Source organism: Oncorhynchus gorbuscha, linkage group LG10 (genome assembly GCF_021184085.1).
Source record: "Oncorhynchus gorbuscha isolate QuinsamMale2020 ecotype Even-year linkage group LG10, OgorEven_v1.0, whole genome shotgun sequence".
NCBI classification, from domain to species: Eukaryota; Metazoa; Chordata; class Actinopteri; order Salmoniformes; family Salmonidae; genus Oncorhynchus; species Oncorhynchus gorbuscha.
In genome coordinates, this window is record NC_060182.1 from 39,377,548 (window position 1) to 39,398,016 (window position 20,469).

General features: G+C 42.2%; 3 protein-coding genes across 5 annotated transcripts; 2 read left to right on the forward strand and 1 right to left on the reverse strand.

The window, feature by feature from the left end:
• On the forward strand, positions 1–8,056 carry nfe2 (nuclear factor, erythroid 2). 3 transcript variants are annotated; one of them, XM_046366037.1, is made up of 5 exons: positions 1–63; positions 168–245; positions 2,827–2,905; positions 3,222–3,365; positions 3,597–8,056. In XM_046366037.1, the coding sequence occupies exons 3-5, from the start codon at positions 2,858–2,860 to the stop codon at positions 4,908–4,910; spliced, it is 1,506 nt and encodes a 501-aa protein (XP_046221993.1). In that variant the 5' UTR covers positions 1–63; positions 168–245; positions 2,827–2,857; the 3' UTR covers positions 4,911–8,056. The 3 variants fall into 3 exon arrangements, with proteins under 3 accessions (XP_046221993.1, XP_046221992.1, XP_046221994.1); XM_046366036.1 differs by having other exon boundaries at positions 5–245; XM_046366038.1 differs by lacking the exons at positions 1–63; positions 168–245 and adding an exon at positions 2,080–2,600.
• Positions 8,057–8,417: 361 nt separating this feature from the next.
• On the reverse strand, positions 8,418–12,270 carry LOC124046065 (heterogeneous nuclear ribonucleoprotein A1-like). The gene is given in 11 exon segments (XM_046366039.1): positions 8,418–8,716; positions 8,967–9,049; positions 9,223–9,423; positions 9,800–9,897; positions 9,899–9,950; positions 10,317–10,382; positions 10,485–10,571; positions 10,775–10,870; positions 10,968–11,325; positions 11,469–11,585; positions 12,114–12,270. Coding segments are annotated over 10 exon segments (1,161 nt in total). The 5' UTR covers positions 12,126–12,270; the 3' UTR covers positions 8,418–8,716; positions 8,967–8,975.
• Positions 12,271–12,385: 115 nt separating this feature from the next.
• LOC124046066 (chromobox protein homolog 5-like) lies at positions 12,386–19,437 on the forward strand. Its single transcript, XM_046366040.1, has 6 exons — positions 12,386–12,710; positions 13,307–13,524; positions 15,174–15,396; positions 16,204–16,304; positions 16,480–16,617; positions 17,006–19,437. The coding sequence occupies exons 2-6, from the start codon at positions 13,382–13,384 to the stop codon at positions 17,028–17,030; spliced, it is 630 nt and encodes a 209-aa protein (XP_046221996.1). The 5' UTR covers positions 12,386–12,710; positions 13,307–13,381; the 3' UTR covers positions 17,031–19,437.
• The last annotated feature ends 1,032 nt before the right edge of the window (positions 19,438–20,469 follow it).

Consider the following 20,469-nt stretch of genomic DNA (forward strand, 5'->3'; position numbering starts at 1 on the left):
TAGAGAGAGAGCGACAGGGAGACAGAGTGAGAGAGAGTGAAATCACATGCACTCCCTATAATGGTTGGTTAAAAGCAGACATATTAACAGACGTCCTCACTAAACTGAATAGAAACACTTTTTTGTTCTGTTTCTACTTAAAACATTTTTTTTTTTTTTTTAACCAGGATTATGTTTCTTACGTGTCAGTCTGAAGATTCTTTTCTCCTGAACACCTGTTGAAGACACAGAGACATGTTGCTCAGGTACAGTATGTTCTTTCACAACCGCCTTCTCTACAGCTTTTTAGCTGTATATCTTTTTTTTCATTGCTAGATAAGGTTGATTCGCTGCCTCTTTCAGGTCTCTTTCCAGTGTCAAATATAATCCGTTTTTAATGAACTCGTTGCTACTTTGTCACATTAATGTGCAAAACAGGTTCTAATAACTTAAGAAGCGGTTATTCAAAGAACAAATGTAACTTCATTGAAAACATATAAATGGCCAAAAAAACGGTCAAATGTATCTCATTCAAAATGAGTCATAAACTAATATTACGATCATATGCTCAAGCTGAAGGACAGGCATATTATAGAATTTGAATCAAACTGTCATCTTCAAGAGTAGAAAGCATTTAGGCCAGAGCACTTATTGTAGTCATTTACTTGGTGAAGTATTGACTCACAAGCCTTTTTTTCCCTCTTCAGTAATTAATGTCAAATGTACCACATTGACCATTGCTAAGAAGGATTATCCACACAAATAGCATATTATATCCTTTAATCTTATCCACATTACTGTCTATGGGTTTTGCATACAAATATATTACATGTATTTTGCTCTTAGTTATGTGAGTAAGTTTTCCCTGCCAAATTGAATTGCATCTCTTCAGATAATGACACGCGACACAATTTGAAAGACTATTTAAAATATGAAAATGTAGTCTGCTGGATCTCTGTTCCCCTACCAGTGTGCTCACAACTGATATTCTTGTTTATGCAACACCTGATGTAAGAAGAGTTCTGGTTAGACAGGCCAAGCAACCTGGTCCCCTCCAGTACTAGAGGAAACAGCCTTAGGAAGCATGACCACAAACATAACAGTGGCTGTGGCAAGATATGGTGAGAGTTACAAGCCCATCCATGTTGGTTACTCTATGCATGAGGAACCTGTAGCTACAGATCACATAGTAGAGATACAACGACGGATGAACCTGTAGTTGGTGTGATGAATTAGGCGAGTGGGTATTTTGTTGGGATAAGGTCACATCTTTGCAACAGTGTTCAGGTGAGAGCCATCACCTGCCAGTTGTGAGAGATATGTGTAGAGCGGAGTGCAAGTGTGAGAGACAAAATGATTCCTCATCAAATGTTCTTCTCTGAAGAAGCATATCCAGAGTGCGTGAAAATACTTTGTGTTGCCGAGGAGATGGAAAGTAAACAAAAAAGAAAGATCCCCCTTAAGTAAATAAACAATTGGGGCCATGGAAGATGGAATGGTCCTAATTGTGCTGTTGCAGAGAATTCCTGCTCTTCTCCTGAGTATTTGTTCAGATCCAAACAAAGCCAGCGAGGAATGAGAGCAAATGCTGGACGATGCATAACTTAGTTTTAGCATTGTTCAAAAGTTAGACCATGAACTCTCTTCATCCAAAGTATCTTAGTCAATACCTTGCGTTCTATAGTATAAGTACAATACACAAAACTAAATATACAATTAATGCACGGTACAATCTTTGCAACAGTGTTCAGGCGAGCGCCATCACCTGTTAGTTGTGTGAGATGCACACGTAGACTGGAGTTCAAGGAAGTGTGAGGGCCAAAGTGATACATCAAGTGTTCTACTCTGAAGCGGCCATGTACCCTATGTTGTAAATGACGTGCTTTATCACCGAGATTTTTAATCATGGGAAACTTGGCATATCCAGAGTGTGTGAAAATATTTTGTGTTGCCGAGGAGATGGAAAGTAAATAAAAAATGAAGATCACCTCAAGTATATAAACAATTGTGGTCATGGAAGAGGGAATGGTCATAATTGTGTTGTTGCTTAGAATTCTTGCTCTTTTCCTGAGTATTTGTTGAGATCCAAAGCCAGCGAGGAATGAGAGCAAATGCTGGACGATGCATAACTTAGTTTTAGCATTGTTCAAAAGTCAGGCCATGAACTCGCTTCATCCGAAGTATCTTAGTCAATACCTTGCATTCTATAGTGCCAACTACAATACACATAACTAAATATGGAATTAATGCATGGTATAATGACTATAAAACCACGACAATGGTTCTGCTCTTCTCAATTGAGGACTTATTTATGTGCTGTCCCAGACGTAAGGTTAAACCCTTTATAAAGGTTATAAAGCCCTCTCTGACTTTCACTTTACTATAAGGAACACGACTGCGGTTAGGCCCCAGCTCCAGCCTCTGTTTGCTGCTGCTGTGGAGGGAACGCTGTGCTGTGCTGTCTCCCAGAAGATTGCCTTATCGGTGTCTGGCATAGCAGCACCACAGCTCAGCTCAGCTGATAGGATGGATTCAGCCCAACGGAACTCTGCTTTCGCATGTCCCAAAGAGTTCAACACCGAATAGCACCCGAACACTCATATAGAAGGTTACATATCACAGTGGGTATAGTTTTTGTATACACATCTTTCTGCAGGGCAAGTAGTATAACAATAGTATAACATGACTTTCTATATTTTAAGATGACGTGTTTTTGCTTTGAGGAGACTTCGTCTAGATGAGTGTTTTCCTTGTTTGTTCGCAGCTATGTATTGAATCCGTAGATTTCAGCATATTCTAATGGCTGAATATCTGATAGTAATATTTGTCAATGTCTGTTTCTTCCAGGAGGGGGCGCTGCAACCACAGCCTGTCTTGAATGTGTGCAGCAGCCAACTATGTGCTCCCATTGAGGAGGCACAGTGAGGTGAGTCGGATACTCTTTTCAAAATATCATGCTGAGCTCAACTGTGCTGGCTCGGATATTTCCTCTTTTGGAGGACTGTGGCATCATGTAGTGTAATAGACCATAGACATACACTTTATTCATTAAAACAAGCAAAACTACATATGATTTGATGACGGGTTGTTACTGATTGTGTTTAATTATTTGAAGCAAGTACCTGTTAATGCCATGTAAATTGGACAAAACAGGGCTATAAAATAAAGCATTACCAACAAATTGCTATGAGCTACTATCAAAATCTAAGGTGATTTGCTATAAGTATATTTTTATTCTCCAGGGCTTGGCGAATCCTGGCAGGCTGTGTGGGGGGGTTTCGATGCCCACCCATGCCCCTAGAGCCCGGTCACATGGAGCCCCCCACCCACACGACGAAGAGATGGACTTGGCCTGGCAGGAACTGATGGCCATCACTGAGCTTCAGGTAGGAAGAAGAGTATTCAATAATTACATCACCATATAGCCCAGATCACACATATCCTGTGATATGTACTTTTGCGTGTTCACAAATACACACAGCTGTTTAAAACTCAATGACAAACTTGTAGAATTGTTTTATTTATCATCAATGCATATAGTAATGATAAACTGTAATGATGCATCGTTTTCCATAGACAAAGCATCCGCCAATGATCCTTACCTTTTTTTATTTCAGGAGTTTGAGGTCCCACATGACAGCCCAGATGAAAATATTCAGTACCATCCCATGGAGCTGCCCATCTCTCTGGGAGGTTATGGCATGGCTCAGTCTCACTCTCATACAGAGCCCCTCCCCTGTGGTGGTGCGACAAATCCTGATGCTGCTTATGAGGGATCCTACTCTAAAGTAATGCCAGCTTGCCAACATCAGGCCACCGGGGAAGCAGCAGCAGAGGCACTGTACGGACATTCTGGAAACCATTCTGGAGCCCAACTGAACCCCAGAGTTTTGAACCCTATACAGCCACCGCTGATGAGCCTTCTAGAGCATATGAGTCTCCCGAGCGTCTGTGGTGAGGGGCTTGTTGGAAACGACAATGCTGGCCCCTCTCAGGGCCCGGGGCGGTACGTGCTAGGGACATGTCATGGGCAGAGCAAACACCCACCATGCACTGTGGATGATCTGGAATCTGACTCTGGCCTATCTCTGGGTTCCAGCCCACCACTAGCCTCACCAGATGATGCCATGACTGGTGTCATTGCTTATTCAAGCACAGAGGTTGGTCTGAACTATAGTCACGGGGAGATGGAGAATATGGGTGAGCAAGGTAGGGGAGCTAGCCTCTTTTACTCTGTGGACTATCAGCAGCATCCCAATAACCCCTACCACTACTCAGGGATGCACTCCTCTTACTTCCCTGTAACACAACCATCCCAAATGCAACCACAGCCTCACTTCCTGCCTCCCATATCAATGAAACATCATCATGGTTTACCCAGTGCCTTGAACGACCGGCATCTTAACAGCTCTGCCATCAGAGAGAGCTCTCCCCAGGCGTTCTATGAAAAACCCAGAGGTAACCCTCTTCCTGTCCCTCTGAGCCGGGACGAACGCCGAGCCCTCGCCCTCAAGATCCCTTTCCCTCTAGAGAAGATCATCAACCTACCTGTGGACGACTTCAACGAGCTCCTGACACAGTACACCCTCACGGACTCCCAGCTCGCCCTCGTCAGGGACATCCGCCGGCGGGGTAAGAACAAGGTGGCAGCCCAGAACTGCAGGAAGAGGAAGCTGGAGAACATTGTTTACCTGGAGGGGGAGTTGGGTCAGCTGCAGGCCCAGAGGGAACATCTGGCCAGGGAGAGGTTGGAGTTCCAACGCAACCTGACTATTGTTAAACACCGCCTCACAGACTTGTATGCTGAAGTCTTTTCTCAGCTCCGGGATGAGGATGGACATCCCTACTCTATAGAGGACTACTCTCTACAGCAGACCCCTGATGGGAACGTATACCTGGTGCCTCGTAGTAAAGTGTCGGATGGAGAATAATGTATGAAATCTATTGGACAGTTATTGTATACTGCCTCAGTTTATATACCAATATGAAATTGTTGCTAAATCTACAGTACAATAAGTGCCATTAAGGATATTTACATACAAAACCATGGAACAGTGTATGTAGAGATCGGATAAAATGGCAGCTAAAAGGCCACCATGTTAAACTAATCAATATTTAGGGCCTTTAGACAGTATTCATACCCCTTGAATTATTCCACATTTTGTTGTTATAGCCTGAATTAAAAATGGATCAAATATACTGCACAAAAATATAAACGCTACAGTTCATATAAAGAAGTCAGTCAATTGAATTAAATGCATTAGGCCCAAATCTATGGATTTCACATGACTGGGAATAGATATGCATCTGTTGGTAACAGCTACCTTCAATAAAAATAGGCCTCAGGATCTCGTCACGGTATTTCTGTGCATTCAAATTGCCATCGATAAAATGCAATTGTGTTCGTTGGCCGTAGATTATGCTTGCCCATACCATAACCCCACCATACACGAGGTCGGTGGTTGTGAGGCCGGTTGCCAAATTCTCTAAACCGTTGGGGAAGCGGCTTATGGTATAGAAATTCACATTTAAATTCTCTAGCAACAGCTATGGTAGACATTCCTGCAGTCAGCATACCACATTGCACGCTCCCTCAAAACTTGAGACATCTGTGGCATTGTGTTGTGACAAAACTGCACATTTTAGAGTGGCCTTTTGTCCCCAGCACAAGGTGCATCTGTGTACAATTCTGCAATGTATTGATCATGCCGTTTAATCAGTTTCTTGATATGCCACACCTGTCAGGTGGATGAATTATCTTGGCAGAGGGAAAATTCTCACGAACAGGGACAGAAACAAATTTGTGCACAACGAGAGAAATAAGCTGTTTGTGTGTATGGGACATTAATGGGATATTTTATTTCACCTCAGGAAAAATGGGACCAACACTTTGCATGTTGCGTTTATATTTTAGTTCAGCTACACGAAATACCCTAATAATGACAGTGAAAACATGTTTCAAGAAATGTTTGCAAATGCATTGAAAATTAAAATAAAGAAATCTCATTTGCATTAGTGTTCACACCAGTCAACACGTGATGTCCCCTTTGGCAGAAATTACAGCCGAGTCTTTCTGGGTAAGTCTAAGAGCTTTGCACACCTGGATTGTACAATATTTGCACATTATACTTTAAATTCTTCAAGCTCTGTCAAGTTGGTTATTGAGCATTGCGTGACAGCTATTTCCCAGTCTTGCCAGATTTAATTCAAAACTATGCCACACTGCAACATTCAATGACATCTTGGTATATCATTACAGTGTATATTTGGCCCTGTGTTTTAAGTTGTCCTGCTGAAAGGTGAATGTGTTGCCTGGAAAGCAGACCAGGTTTTCCTTTAGGATTTCGCTGGTGCGTAGCTCTATTCAGTTTTTTAAATCCTGAAAAATGACCTAGTCCTTGCTGATGACAAGCATACCCATAACATGCAGGCACCACCACGCTTGAAAATATGGTATTGGATTTCCCTCTAACGTAACACTTTGTATTCAGGGCAGTTAATTTCTGTCACATTACTTTTGTGCCTTACTGCAAATAGGATGCATGTTTTGGAAAATGTCTATACAGGCTTCCTTTTCACTGGCATTTAGGTTAGTATTGTGGCGTAACTTAACTGTTGACCCCTCAGTTCTATCACAGCCATTAAACTGTTAAAATCAGCATTGGCCACAGTGGAATCAGTGTTTTCCTTCCGCTCTGGCAACAGATAGGAAGGCTGCATGCATCTTTGTAGTGACTTGGTGTATTGATACATCAAGAGTAATTATTAACTTTCAAATGCTCTGGGATTTTTAATATATACCAATAGGTGCCCTTTGCAAAGCATTGGAAAACCCCTGTTCCTTGAGGTCAAATCGGTTGAAATGCCGTTTGACTTACAGAATAAACAAATAATCAGTAGTTAGTGCAATTTATGTACATTTTCTCCTTTTTTTTTGCTGAACTACAACAATAATCCACCTTGGTATGGGGTATTGTATGTAGGCCAGTGACAGGCTCAATTTAAATTCAGGCTAGGAAAATTGAGAAAGTCAGGGGGGAGAATACTTAAGGCCCTTTATTTACCCGAGTTAACAGTCATATGCCTATGCTCATTCTGGATACAATGATAAATCTAAAATGTACATTTGGGAATTATATTATAAGAACGTCTATTTTTACAGTCCATGTATATGAAAATTGTGTACCATGGTAGTTGAAGAGTAATTATGAGTAAAAGTGAGTTTAAAAAAATATTTTATTGATAAACAGGAAGTGGGTAAAAACAAGTTAAAATCCTGCACAGCAGTCTTCGCAGTATAAAATAGCCAATTGCATCTTTCCAGGCACCCTAAAAGAGAACAGACCATTGTTTAAAATCAGGACAGCCTCACATAATCTCTTAATATGTCCAAGTTATCAAAAGGTTGTCGCTTACTATATGCAATGCAACAATGTTCCGCTTAAAAATCATGCTTTTGGATAGCTGTCCTTTCGACTCAGTGTTTTTCCTAGAAAGCACCAGAGGAAAAGGAGACAAATGAATATCAGAAGATAAACCAATGAAAGGCGTTAGTGATATTCCATGATTTGACTGCAAACGCCAGCATGCATTATGAGATTGGCACGCTGGTAAAGACAATGTTACGCAAAAGGTCCAGACCGTTCTATTAGATGGGGGCATTGGTTTCTAATAAAACACTGCACATCCAAATAAAATGTACACGGTCATTAATTCTATACTATGAATTTCTACAACAAAACTAGTGTTTGCTCATACCAACTACAGAACATGTTATTCAAACTGACAGTAGTTGGAAAAGTCTTCTTACCTACAGGCGTCATCTAAGTGCTTTGGTAGCTGCTGTCTGCTAGTCTCACATGCCTTCTTGCTACTCACTCTCCTGCTTCACACTGCTCCTTCCTGCCAGGCGATGGGTTTGTTTGCTACGTCTCTCCCTCAGCTCAGCTGGCTTCCATGGCTGGCTAGCCTCAAGACTGCATCATGTAAGCTAGCCTTCTGCTGGCAGCTGTACTGTCTTACAGGCGGGTCTGATCTAGCCATCCAACTCACGTCTCTGGAGCAGTTCTCAAAGAGATGGGCTCTCTGCGTGGACCGAGTATTTGTACTACCATAGCTTCACCCATTGGAGTTCATCAAGGACGTCAACGCTATTGTAACACTACATTGTCAAACCTTCCATTGATGTGCTGGGATATGAGATTGTCTACATTCTGTAGCATGTGCATTGGAATGTCTCGTGTAAGAAAGGAATAAAGCATATTGGACTAGGCAAAAAGTCTCCATTGACAGGTGGTGCTTATCTTCTAAAGAATGGCCATTGACAGCATCCATCATCCAAGTGTGGATTTGTATACAGGCAAATGCATTAAAACAAACCAGAAGAGAACCTCCCCCTCCCACCCAATCCCCTAAAAGAGAGGCTAACAAGACTGAACGACAGTTTTAAAAAACTGAAAGGTGGTTTATTTCAACTTGATTGTTGCAGTTACACAAATAAAAACCATAGATGCAAAATCTACATAAAACCTCATCGGAATGCTTGCTTTCCAGAAACATAAGAAACCTGTTTGACAGTACAGAAAAATGTATGAAGCCCCTCCATGATTTCTCTATTGTACACATCTCTTCTTGTAGCAGCTGTAACCTGCCACAACTGTTTGGCTGAGCAGATCTAGGGTGTAAACCTGCAGCTGCCCTGTCATTTGTCTCGCTCTCCTCTCCTAAGTACTGAGTCCTGTTGAACAATACGGAACAACGTTAAGTTAAACTGTGCACTGACTGTTGGATTAACCAGAACCTACTACATGAGATCCAGCATTAGTAACACTTGGATCAAACAACTACTAGGATTGTATGTATCAAAGGGTACAAGAATGGAGCTAGTTTCTGAACACTACATTTTAAAGACAAATCCTGACAATATGCCCGTCTCATCTACACACTTCGGTTATGGTTTCAAACTGTCACGTAACAAAAAGGCATACCTCAAACATTTAGAATCGTCGTCCACCGGAGCCCCCGCCATATCCACCGCCGCCGCCACCTCCAGAGTTACCGCCATATCCACCTGAAATGAAAAACAAGAAAAAAGTCAAAAGGTTGAACAAAACCAGGAAGCACACTGTGTTTCAAGTCAGCCAAATAATTCTTACACAACCGAAGTCACCTGAAGGCGTGCCAAACCAACGTGAGTTAACAGCTCAACCGGTGCCTGGTCTAAAGCTAGTCCGTGCCACCTACCTCCATATGGACCGCTACTCCTGCCACCACCGCCACCACCGCTTCCACCACTGCTGCCACCACCGCTACCCCCACCACCTCCACCGCTGCCTCCAAAGTTGTTACCCTTCATTGGGCCGTAGTTGGAAGCCTGGTTGTTGTAGTTGCCAAAGTCATTGTAGTTGTTGCCGCCGCCGCCGCCACCACCACCGCCAAAGTTCCCTGCAACACAATTTGAACAGCCACATTACTTGATGAAATTGGTTCTGTACATTTTACACCGGCCCAAGGATATTTAGAATGTTTAAAACAGCTGCGATAACAGAATTTTGTACGTCACATTCACGTAGTCAGCCATGACATAGTTCTCATACTACTTCCCATTTAGTAGGCTATTTGAGTTTACAATATGATTTTGTAGCACATGAAATCTCAGGTGTAGTATGGTAACATTTGTTGCCTAATTTTTGTAAACAGTATTTAGTAGATGAATACTTTTCACCAAACAGAATGTAGTGTGAGAATTAAGTCACAGCCTATGATGCCATCCACTTACCACCAACTGGGGCTGCTTCTTGTGGGGAAGCCATGGACTTACCGCCGCCAAAGTTTCCACCATTGCCATTGTTGTAGTCGTTATAGCCATTTCCACCACCGTAGCCGCCACCCTGTCCTCCGCCATAACCTTGCCCCCCCGCCATAGCCGCGGTTACCGCCGCCATAACCACCAGGGCCTCCACCATAGCCACCTATAAAAAGGTAAGTCTGAATCTAAATACACGACCATCCAATAAAAAAAACGTAATATCCGTGTGGCTTCTCGTTTTTTTTTTTTTTTTAAACTAGGCAAGTCAGTTAAGAACAAATTCTTATTTTCATTGACGGCCTAGGAAGTGGGTTAACTGCCTGTTCAGGGGCAGAACGACAGATTTGTACCTTGTCAGCTCAGGGGTTTGAACTTGCAACCTTGCGTTGGACTAGTAACCGCTCTAACCACTAGGCTACCCTGCCACCCCATATAAATAATGCATGTTGTGTTAAGTTCTTCCTACTGTAATGACATATTTACTTGTATAGCAGCTAAAATTGCCACTTTTCTAGAATCCAAATCTTACCGTCACCTCCCCCATAACCATTGTTGTAACCGCCATCTCCTCCTCCGTATCCACCCCCCCTGCCTCCTGAAACAGACGAGTCAGCGTCACCTAAAGTATATTGAAACAATCACAAGAGGTTAAGCATACAGGTTTAAGCGGAGAGAGTGGTGCAGGACCACAACATACCACGGCCATCGAAGCATCCACCATCACGGTCAAAATCATTACCTCCATATCCCCCACCTCTGCCATAGTTACCGCCACCTCCGCGGCCTGGAAAAGAAAACGCAAACTATTAGTACCAACGCAACATAAAAGAAGCAACCCATGATTGAACTATGAGTCAATCTCGGCAATTATAAAAAGTGACTGATCAGTACTCAAATAAAACATATGATTGTGTGTTACACAGGGATACTGCTTATAGCAAGGATGTGGACTCCTTCCCAGACCATAACATGTGCAAATGTACTTACCACCCCTCATACCCACTCCTGTTGTCTGCATCTCCTGTCTGGACAATGCTTTCCTCACTTCGCAATTGTGACCGTTCAAAGTGTGGTATTTCTGGACTGAAAATACAATGGTGGTGTTAAAATACAACAGACAACTCATTAAAGTCAGCCCTTTTCATGAATACAAAGAGATTGTGTTCAGACAACTACTTACTGACAATCCTGTCCACTGCATCATGGTCATCAAACGTGACAAAGGCAAAGCCCCTCTTCTTGCCACTGGTGCGGTCGGTCATAATGTCTATTACTTCAATCTTGCCAAATTGCTCAAAGTAGTCTCGTAGGTGGGAGTCTTCAGTGTCTTCCTTGATACCTCCAACAAATATCTTTTTCACTGTGACATGAGCACCTGGACGGCTAGAGTCCTCTCTGGAAACAGCCCTCTTGGGCTCTACCAGCCTACCATCAACCTTATGGGGGCGTGCTTCCATGGCAGCATCGACCTCGTTCACACCGGAGTAGGTGACAAACCCAAAACCTCTAGAGCGTTTGTTGGCTGGATCTCTCATGACCTGTTGACAGATTCACCGATATTTAGGATTACTAATCAAACATTAACAATGAAATTAAACACGTGTGCCGCTGTAGTCAATTTGGGTACAGTTCTCTCTGCAGCTGATAATGTTGCTTGCTATATTTTTTACATTACACTCACCACACAATCTGTAAGAGATCCCCATTGTTCGAAGTGTTCCCGCAAACTCTCATCCGTGGTTTCGAAGCTCAGACCTCCGATGAACAGTTTGCGGAGCTGCTCGGGTTCACGTGGGGCCTGGGCAAAAAACAATGAATTTAGAACAAAAGACGCAGATCAGCAAGCAAGCGCTACACTCTAGCGAACTCGAAATGTTCATTACCAACAGTTCGTCAATATTCCTGCAGATGAGTTTCTCAAAAAACAAACACTTTGGGAGGGGGGGGTCAAACAATTATATCAGATGGCGTCAAGATGGCGAGGCAAATGTTTGGCAAAGATGGCGTCAACATGGCGAGGCAAATGTTTGACAAATGTGAACCAAAACTATGAAATGCGCGATGGGTGAAACATGGATTAAATGATCGGACTAACATTAAACGCAATGGGAAAAAAACGGTACGTCCTTTCTTGCAAAATGGCTGAGCTAAACGCACGAACAATAAGGCCATGAGGCCTTTAAGATGGCGGCGTCCCCACATGAGCTATGGCTGTATTAATAGATACGCGCGAGTGGGAAACTCTTTTGGTTAAATTGGTCAACGTACATGTTAAATTACACACACATAACAAAATTGTATGTAGATATTCGTTAGAGAAACTTACCTCCTTCGACATTGTGGATGGTAGCTTACGATTCCTTTGCCTTATTCGAAGAAAGACGATCTGCGACAGAATGCAACGATCCTGCAAATGGAACAAAGAGTACAATATGTAGGGAGGTTACGCCTCTTGGATTCAGCGATTGGTTATCTATTGCCGCTGCATTCGATTTCTCACTTCCGCTGCACCTCCGATTGGGTATTTTACAGTCAATTATCAGGAATGTCCAATAACAAAACGATACCAGCCGGTGGTGGGTGTGGGCTTACGTTTTATCAAAACGTTATGTAGACGTCACTTCAATTCCATTCCATTCCCAGGCTAGTCTGTGTAAATTTAAGCAAATAGGCTATTTGATAGAAGTAATACCAAAAATACGTCCGCATATTTCCTAAGTGAACATAGCTACAACATTTACTGATTAACTCCTAGTTATTTGGCTTTGACGGCTTCGTGATCGTGCACGGTCTGCCATTGTGCATTTTGGCGCTCGCTTTCTCGTACGGCGAGGCAAACAAGCAAGTCGTTTGGGGAGGGGAAGCGAAAAGCCCAGCAACAGCGTCAAGAAAACGAATCAGTAAACCGCTAAAGCTAGCACGGGTGAGTAAATACATATAGCAATTTCTTAGCTACTTATCTAATAATTCGCTAGTTTTTACAACCCCCCCCTTCCCCCATTTCAATCCATCTCAAGCAAAAAGTATTGAGGATAACGCTTGATACATTGTTAACGTTAGCCGGTGGCGAACAGCTAGCTAGCTCATTCTCATGCTAGCCAGGCGGGGGTTGGGACAAACACAAGTCTACATGCGCTTAGGGCTATTTAGCTAGATTGCATTGACTCTATGTACTGTAAATGTTACATTATCGTTGGCAAACTGGAACGGATTAAAACGACAATTGGTTAACTAGGTAATGCACCCTTTTTATTTTAGGGAACAGGCCATGTGTTGTATCAAGGAAGCAAAACATCTGCTTGCCAGCTAGCCGTGTTGGCTAATTTATAGCAAACGTTAACCTACTAGCGTTAGCGTGGTTTTTTAATTCGATTGATTCCCTTTAAACGGACGATCAGGTGTATCATGGTTTTATACTAGTTAGGTTTAGTTATCTGCTGTAGCTAGCTAGTAGCAATGAACAGCTGACCAATGTATTCCATTGCACGCATTTCTTAACTTTGTTTCTACGTTTTCTAGGTTTTATTTCAAACTTTCCATTTCCAAGTTGGGACGTGCCCCTTGTTAACTCATTTGAGGTACCGCTACCAAATCATGGGAAAGAAGACTCGTGAAAATGATGATGACGCCTCGGGCTCATCTTCAGAAGAGGAAGAATTTATTGTGGAGAAGGTGCTGGACAGAAGGACGGTGAAGGGCCGGGTTGAATTCTTCCTTAAGTGGAAAGGTTATTCAGAGTAAGTCCATCTGGGTGGTTCTTCACCAAACTAGAATAAAAAAATATTTAAGTTCAAGTATTTGTAAAAATGTTGGACTTCAGTAGGTGCTACAAAGCATTTGTTGTCATATAAATCATTACTGCTTGCTCTGTAATGTGTGTAGTATTTTGATTTGGCTCGCTTTTCAATATTGTTGAACATAAAATAACTTTGCGTGTGTACGATTTCACACATGTACAAGCAGGACTGTACACAAGGAGCATGTGTGCGCCAAACTAGAAATGCGCACAAAGAGAAACATTTGAAGCAATAAAGCCAGAATCCACAATTTCAGGTCACAAAGCAAAATATTTAGGTGCATATGTGAGTAAAATGGTCACGCTGCAGAGCCCTGAAAAGTGTTTACCTACGCATGTGTGGGTGGGAAATGTTTTTTTTTTTTTACATATCCAACTCCCCCTGAGACACCCTCAGAAGTTATGGGCCATAACTTTAAAACTATCAGAGATCCCACCCTGGAACTTGTATATTATGTCAATAGCTGCATTCCAAACATGTCAAGGACAGACCCTCAAATTAAGTGTACACTTAATTGGACCGCCCTTGTCTGGAAATCGCCACACACATCCTATGGTTGTTTTTAGTCATCATGGTGTGCTTTGTAAGAGCTACAGTCGACTATGATTGTGACTATTGTCTTGGCTAGGAGACCACTCATCTGTAGATGTCAGATACTAGGCATCTGATGGTATCAGGTCAATCAAAAATGATGGGTAAGTGTGATGTCAGGGAAAGTTGTATGCGTTAGCTAAGGTTTCCTAAGCCAACTAAACACTTCCGAGATGTTTGGGCTGTCTTCATTCATTTTTGCTTACACTTGTATGCTGACTTCTCCATATTGATGTTGGTTTTTACATTTTGGTAGGCCTTTCTTAGCGGATGTACAATCATCCCAAATTTTTTTATGGGACATTTCAGGCCCCGGCGTGAACAGAATTGCACACTTATCACAAACAGGGGCTGACGTGCTTACGTTGCCAACTTCCCTTGCTTGGCTAATTGTTTGGACCAACGGCAAAGATGGCCATGGTTATTCCCCAAGGGCTGATGCAGAGGAGGTTGGGTCTTTTACATGTTGGGAATGCAGCTGTATTGATATATCAAAAATAGTATATTTTCAATATTCACGTTTACAAGCCATAAAACTTCAAATGACACTAACTTTTGCTTTGTAGCACCTGCAGACAAAACATTATGGCGTCTTAATGGAGGCCTGGGTACGGCAAAAATGGTGCTTTAAGAAACAAATGTCAACAGAACTTTAAAGGACCCTTCCATTGATAACATTTAGATGAAAATCCCCAGAAGAAAAATCTTTATTATTTTACGATGTTTCCAGTAGCTAGCTAATTTCTACCCCTAACCATTCATATTGGTATTGATTTTTCGTGGCTTCCAGTGCTGAAATGTTTTAGTTACCTCCATGCTCTGCACAATGCTTTAACTCGTGCACACCGAGGGTTGGGTGTAACGAAATGAATTGGGGACCATGTGAGACGGCCAGTGCAGGTGTTTTTCTGACTCTACATGGGGCTTAGGTGATGGGAATGGTTTCACCAATTGAATATATTTTGTTCTTGCTATGACCATGCATTTATTGTTTGCAGAAAACACAACACATGGGAGCCAGAGAAGAATCTCGGTTGCCCCGAGCTCATTGCTGAGTTTATGAAGACTTACAAGAAGCCTAGCGGCGGTGCCACCCCCAGCGGCGGAGGAGCCAAGTCCAGTGCGGGATCATCAGGCCGTAGCAAGGAAGGCAGCAGCAAGAGGAGAAACTCTGACGATGATGAGGAGGGGAGCAGCAATAAGCCCAAACGGAAAAAAGAGGTGCGTAACCTACCTCGTGAATTGGTGTGGACAAAGTCTCTCCCCGCCAAAAAAAAACCTGCAAGAATGAGTTGTTTGTAATCCAATAGAAATGTATTTGTCACGTGTGCCGACTACAACGACTTTACTGTGAAATGCATACTTACAAGACTTTTCCCAACAATGTGGAGTTAGAAATTAAGACATTTGAGAATGGGAAACGGTAACACACTATAACAATAATGAGATTATATACGAGGAGTACCGGTACGAGGTAGTTGCGGAAATATGTAGGTGGGGTAAAAGAGGCAAACAGGATAATAAACAGTAGAAGCAGCGTGTGTGAGTGCAAAAATAGGGGGGGGGTAGAGACATAGACCAGGCTTGGTTCTTAACACTAGATAAGAGCTATGTGATTTGCCTGCCACATGCAAATCTACAAAACAGATCATCACTTTATGAAAGGGGGTGACTTTATTGAGATTCATTACCTCCAGCTTTTGCAGCTCACTGATAGGACATTCAACTTTTATTTTTAAATGACCTCTTTAAGTGTCCAACCAAGTGCTGCAGCATTGTTATTGTTGGCTAGAACAAAAGCTTGATCTTCCTGGAGAACTACCATTTGCATATTTATAACCAACTGAAGATGCCTCATTTCAAACTGAAATAGTTTAGCTTTTGGGTGTTGCTTACCGTCACTAGAATGACAAAGGCTTTGTGAAATACAACTGTCTGTGCTTGTTTCCTGCGGTGGTGCCTAAATTTCACTTCTAATGTAAAACATGATGATCAGCAGTATAATTGGTAATTTCTCCTCTCTTCCAGGATGACGTCCTGATTGCGAGAGGCTTTGAGAGAGGTCTGGAACCAGAGAAGATTATTGGAGCCACAGACTCCTGTGGAGACCTCATGTTCCTCATGAAGTGGTGAGCGTTGAGTACTTAGACAATGTCGTCCACTAGATTACGCCACTAAGAATGTCTTCAAACGTGTGGCCGGAAACTGATTAACTGAAGTGGCTGCTCACTTAAAGTTGATTTTTGTCAACTATTCCTCTTCAAGACAGTGGGTCTAAGAGCTTTTTATTTCCTCTCGCTACAGGAAGGACTCTGATGAGGCAGATCTGGTGCTGGCCAAGGAGGCCAATCACAAGTGCCCGCAGATCGTCATAGCTTTCTACGAAGAGCGCCTCACCTGGCATGAAGACGGGGATAAGAAGGAGAAGGGCGCTGTGAGCATGTAAGCAGGAAGTGTTGTCACAGGAATGGTCACCTACCCCCCCCGCAGGGATGACCTGGAGACACTCGTATAGCCAGTACCTAATCGCACCCTATTCCTCTCCTTGGCCTTAACACTTTTTTTATGATAGCCTTTTTTTTCTCTCTCTCTCTTCTATGGCTTGGGGAGGTGTAAGTAGTGTAGTGGTATATTTTCCACCACATTTCTTCTACCTTTACAGCTCTGACAACAGTGAAGAGTTAAGGCAACATGGAGGATTTGAGTGCGATTTGGGACTGAAAGCCCCCCCCCCCCCCCCCCCCCCTGCTAATGACCATAACAAAAACCACACAAACCAACGATGGACGACACTGCCCACTTCTTCATGATACCTCCCTCTGTGCCCCAGTGTACAGGTTAATGTCCCTGAATAACAAAGAGCCCAATCTAGCCATTTTACACACAAACTGAGAAGGATGAGGGAAGACTGCGGGTTTTGGAGGTGGTGAAACAGGCTGGCTGCGCTCGCTTCTGGGGACGGCTTGTCTTTCCTCTTGCTTTATTCCCTTTCTATATTTTTTTAAGTACGATTCTTGATTCTGTGGTACCCTGTCTAGGTACTGGCAGCCATCTTAAGGTGACTTGAAGGTAGCCGTCTTAACTAATAGGTAACGTTAATGTGGCCACATCTATCAAAGCATGGTCCAGTGCCCTGTATGAAATTCCCGCCTACTTCCTGAATCATGTACTTGCAGTTTTTGAATGCGATTCAAGAGTAAATCATGAAAAGGTTAAAAAAAAGAAAGGTATATTTTTATTTTACGAGGCAAGTCTGTTACGAACAAATTCTTATTTACAATGACGGCCTACCCCGGCCAAACCCTAACACGGACGACGTTGGGCCAATTGTGCGCCGCCATCCTACGCATATATTTGTTTACGTGGATTAATTTACTTCTACCTTCATGAAAGCCATCAGTTCGGCGTAAATGAATCTACTAATATGATTTTACATGTATCTTTAAGCCCTTTTTCATGTATTTGATGTACTCGGGAATCCCATTCAAAAACGGCATGGGACATGATCCATAGCGGAAGTAGGGGGGACTTTCATAGAGCATTCACAAATCGAGCATCTCAGAGTAGGAGAGTTGATCCACCTGTCCGTATATTCTTATTCATTGTTATCTAAAAGGTCCAAAAAATAAAATGATCCTAGATCGGGCACTCTGGTGGAAACTTTGAATACGAGCCCTCGACATGTTTGCCCTGGGAAGATGACAGTCTTCCAAGTCTTATCAAACCTCGACAATAACAGTAGTTATGCCGTAGATAAAATAGTTTTATCGTACTCTGATCACCTTGGTAGAAAATCTGCTTATTTTTTTGTTCAGTAGTTTTAGTCCACCTTCTTGATGTTTTAAGGTCAATATTGTCCCCTCCAAGTACTTCATGACATGTTTTATTTCTCCAATTCATCACTAGTACTGTGGCTGGAATAAGTTTTTTTTGAATGACCTACATTTTAAAATTTGAACTCTTTTGTCCATCGGCTTCTGTTATGTAGCTGTTCTGTAGGTCAAGTAATCATGTAGCTCTGATTCCATTGCTAAGATCATGAACATATTTAGTCGGAGTAGCTGCTTTTTCCTAACTTGAAATTGGATTCTTCCGATTACCCTTTTTTTTTTTTTATCAGACAATTTTATCACCACAACAAGCACAATGGAGCAAATATTACAGATGCACAGACGGGCCACTTCAAAAGTTGTACCCAAATGTTTCAAGCCATCTTTATTTGTAAATGTGAATGATATTATCACAGCAGTGCTGAATTGGAACCCGGCCCTTAGATCAGAAGTCAGTTGACAATCAGCATGCCACATGCTCTGCAGTAGAAAGTGACACCATACAAGCATACTGATTGATTTGATCAAGGTATGCCACCCTGGGGCTAAATGGCTCGGGCCGACGTGTCCTGCCCAGTCCCCTGCATGAGAGAATAGGATAAGGCAGATCGGGGCTTACCTCCAGACAGTGTTCCTTCTTGGGAATGCTTATCTATTTGAACATTTTTAAAATCCCCCGTCAATGATTTTTGATTTATTTTGAGTATTAAGTGGTTAAATCCACACCACCTACTGAGTATTTGTTCCACTTGTAGAAAGATCATTTGTCCTGACCTGGATATCTAGTTTTATCATCCCTGTTAATGCTAAATACTGAATGTTGGGATGATGTTATCCACATCATTGACTTCATATTACAGGTTTGTTTTAACTACCTATTCTGTCCATTTTGGCTTTCCACCCCTTGTGTTGAATGTAGTAATGAGAGCATTGAGTTTGTGTTCAATGATATATCCAAATGTGTGGTAAAAGAGCAAGGTTGTTTAGTCACAGAATAGAGGCAAAGTATTCCAGTATATTTGTAGCCTATACCATTGAGTTGATGATGGACAGAGTGCTATTGCTATGTATTGTGATCAAATATTCTCGTATTCAATTTGTGATGTTTTCCCACTCAAAAAAAATTACAATTTAAGGAGCAACTGAGTCCTGAGTTGTCTTGTCACTGTAGTAATAGAAACAAGTGGAAGATAACTTGGATATCCTTCTCTCTTCAGAACCATCTCTGTTTAGGACAAATGTAACGGTTGTCTGTTATTCATTTTTATTTATAATTACTCAAAAGATTTTCATTTGTAGTCCATTTTTGACCCTTTTCTTTTTTTCAAAGTGTTTCACGTTTTGGTGTATCTCACCAATTTTTATTTTATTTTTTTAATGCTCTGAAATTTGGGTTTTATATGTATTGTAGTAAACTGTTTTCAACATTCAACGGACTTGTGACGTTTCTGCTAGACTGCCGTGCACTAGTCATATTTAACCACCAGATGGAGCCATTTGACATGTCAAAGGAAATCCTGAAATGGACCAAATTGAGTATTTATTGCTCATAAACTAATCTCATTTCCCCACATTACAGAGAATATGCATTTATATCAGTCAATGATTGATATACTTATAGTTGATTTATACATCGCCTAGACTATTTTAGACATTCAAAAAACTTGAATTCAAGAGTACCATCTAGATGACAGATGGGAATATTGCCTCCATTAGTCCAACTCTGAATATTGAGCTAATTCAATGGAATATTCTCTTCCACCTGGTCTGTATGAAGAGGCTACAACCAGGCCCTAGAGTAATTCCTGCTTTGATCACATGGTGGTCAGGAAAACACCCTCACACAGACACACGTATACATAGGCAACTATAGTACAGCGTTTATCACTACCTGTGACATTTAGTCCTCTTTTTAACCAGCTCGTATTTGAGACGAAATGTAAACGCACCACTGGAGATACAACTCACAACTATAGGTTGATTGCTGTTACATATAGTGCCAACATTAAGGAACAGGCAGTACATCTGTCTTTCTGTGCTGGGCCCAGCAACATCCAAGTTGTGAATAAATAAACACTTTTTAGATAATGACTACTGAATAAATGCCTAATAGATGACCATTGGCTCATACCTTTAAAAGCCTTTAAAAACTTCTTATTGCAACTATAAGTGCCTGGCTGTCATATGTCCCCCGCCATCCTAAGCTTTAATTACAGGTATAGGTACTAGGATGTTGCTTGGCCCAGCACAGGCAGTGTGGTCTTCTGGTCCCAGTGATGCCCGAGCAGCACAGGCAGTGTGGTCTTCTGGTCCCAGTGATGCCGAGCAGCACAGGCAGTGTGGTCTTCTGGTCCCAGTGATGCCGAGCAGCACAGGCAGTGTGGTCTTCTGGTCCCAGTGATGCCGAGCAGCACAGGCAGTGTGGTCTTCTGGTCCCAGTCATGCCGAGCAGCACAGGCAGTGT